The 2695-nt window shown below is 40.8% G+C and overlaps 1 protein-coding gene across 1 annotated transcript in view; it reads right to left on the bottom strand.

Annotated features, from left to right (window-relative positions):
• Window positions 1-869: 869 nt before the first annotated feature.
• Window positions 870-2695, bottom strand: part of LOC138002506 (adhesion G protein-coupled receptor E2-like) — a 21941-nt gene continuing 20115 nt past the window's right edge. The window contains exons 9-10 of the mRNA XM_068848541.1: window positions 2047-2141; window positions 870-1040 (exon numbers count right to left, since the gene is read on the bottom strand). Of these exons, the coding sequence (XP_068704642.1) occupies window positions 870-1040; window positions 2047-2141 (266 nt within the window). The remainder of the gene's footprint in view (window positions 1041-2046; window positions 2142-2695) is intronic.

Below are 2695 nucleotides of genomic sequence, written 5' to 3'. Positions count from 1 at the left end.
TCTAAATCCTTGAAAGGGAACAGTTTTTCCCTCACACAATTTATGTGATTATTTCATTTGGACGGTTTGGCTTGAGTAAATGTATGAAGTACTTTGGGTTGGAGCAATCACCGGAGTGGGGTGGACTTCCATATAAAAAGGACGGGGGTGTGCTCGTCGTACCCGTTGAGGGATTAAAAAAAGGGCGGGTGTTTGCGTGTATCCCATCGTTTAAGGTGTTCAGCTCAAAAGGTCCACAGCGGGAGATTTAGCGGTATCTTTTAGGGTATTGGGCCAAAGAATATGACAGGGGACATTTGACAATTAGCTAAGTTTTAATTTTGTCTAATAAAAAAGCCTTACATTTGGTACCTTGTTCTTATAGGTTGAAAGAAATTTCATTCGGAGCCCACAAGTACATGATCTTGGTACCTCTTAGGAGTTCTTCTTTAAAATTTCCCCAACGGGCCCCCCGTAGGCTTTTTATATAGGAATCCCTCCCCCCTAACCCCATGGATGCCGGAGGCTAGGAAATTCATTTTTGCTCACTCTCCCTCTTATAATCTTAAACAATCGTAGAGAACGTGTTCAGTAAACGTACAATGCGCTTCTAACAGTTTTGAATACTCTCAGTTGGTAACCATCCATGCATTGCTGTGTTGAAGATCGCGCCTCGGTTATTCGCGCAGCACGTTCAGCCGGGGTAGCCTTTGTGCAGGGTCGGGGCAGCGAGAAATCAGTGCGATAATAACGTTTTTCTTATGATAAATGGGAGCAGACAGTGTGGTACTGTGCTTGGTGTACATGTTGTGGTGGTAATTTTTTTGGGGGTTTGAAAAGTTTGAAAAATTATTTTATTTTTTCAAACCCGTTTAAATTTTCAAAAATCCTTATGCTTTATAACCTCTGTCTTTCAAGTCGGTCACACACATCATTTTACCTGGGCAGTTTTCTTCCATTCCCTGTATCCTTCCCCTTGCAAGGGCAATTATAGGATCCATCAGTATTCGCACATACAGCATGTCGGTCACAGCTGTTTCCAGCAGAGCCCTCGTCAATGTCTGAAAAGAGAACGGAAAATGGCTTGGTTAGCATTCTGAATAATAAGTGCGGTTTGGACCCCTTACTTGTACCTTTTAACAGGTTGATCAAGTTTTAATCACTCAGATGGATCCTGTGTCAACCATTCCGTGCGATAAGCATATTCTCGATCTCACAAGTTGATCCGGTCTAAATCCTTGAAAGGGAACATTTCTCACTCACCAATTTATTTGATTATTTCATTTGGCGTTGGTGTGAGTAAATGGATGAAGTACTTGGGTTGTAGAAGTCACCCGAGTGGGGTGGACTCCCATATAAAAAGGACCCGGGGCTCGTCGTACCCTTTGAGGTATTAAAAAAAGGGCGGTTTTCGTTACCTCTTAAGGTGTTTAGCCTCAAAAGGTCCACAGCGTGAGATTTAGCGGTATCTTTTAGGGTATTGGGCCAAAGAATTATGACAGGGGACATTTGACAATTAGCTAAGTTTTAATTTTGTCTCTCTAAAAAACCTTAATTTGGTACCTCTTATAGTTGAAAGAAATTTCATTCGAAGCCCACAAGACATGATCTTGGTACCTCTTAGGAGTTATTTCAAAATTTCCAACGGCACCCCCTTAGGCTTTTTATATAGGATCCCTTGCACCCGAACCCCAGGAGCCAGGAGAAATCAATTATTTGCTATTTCCACTCTTATAATCTTAAACAATATAAGGAAACGTTCAGTAAAGACAATGAATAACACTTTTGAATATTTCAGTTGGTAATTCCATGCATTGCTGTTTGAAGACGCGCCGGTTTGCCAGCAACGTCGCCGTACTTGGCAGCGGAAAAATAGGCGAATAACGTTCTTATGAATAAATGGGAGCAGAAAGTGGTACTGTGCTTGGTGTAAATGTTTGTGGTGTAATTTTTGGGAGTTTGAAAAAATGGAAAAATTATTTTATTGTTTCAAACCAGTTTAAATTTTCAAAAATACTTATGCTTTATAACCTCTGTATTTCAAGTCGGTCACACACATCAGTTTACCTGGGCAGTTTCTTCTTCCATTCCCTGTATATCCTTCCTTACAAGTGCAATTATAGGATCCCTCAGTATTCGCACATACAGCCTTTCGGTCACAGCTGTTTCCAGCAGAGCACTCGTCAATGTCTGAAAAAAAGAACGGAAAATGGCACTTGGTTGGCATTCTGAATAATAAGTGCCGTTTTGACCCCTTACTTGTACCTTTTAACAGGTTGATCAAGTTTTAATCACTGAGATGGATCCTGTGTCGACCATCCGTGCGATAAGCATATTCTCGATCTCATAAGTTGATCTGGTCTAAATCCTTCAAAGGGAACATTTTTCACTCACCAATTTATTTGATTATATCATTTGGCGTTGGTGTGAGCAAGTACTTGGGTTGTAGCAATCACCGGAGTGGGGTGGACTCCCATATAAAAAGGACGGGGGTGCTTGTCGTACCCTTTGAGGGATTAAAAAAAGGGCGGTTTTCGTACCTCTTAAAGTGTTTAGCGTCAAAAGGTCCACAGCGGGAGACTTAGCGGTATCTTTTAGGGTATTGGGCCAAAGAATTATAACTGGGGACATTTGACAATTAGCTAATTTTTAATTTTGTCTAATAAAAAAGCCATAATTTGGTACCTCTTATAGTTAAAAAAAATTTCATTCGAAG

Source organism: Montipora foliosa, chromosome 5 (assembly GCF_036669935.1).
Source record: "Montipora foliosa isolate CH-2021 chromosome 5, ASM3666993v2, whole genome shotgun sequence".
Lineage (NCBI taxonomy): Eukaryota > Metazoa > Cnidaria > Anthozoa > Scleractinia > Acroporidae > Montipora > Montipora foliosa.
The sequence above is the reverse complement of the archived record's forward strand: the minus strand, read 5'-3'. Positions and strand labels throughout refer to the sequence as shown.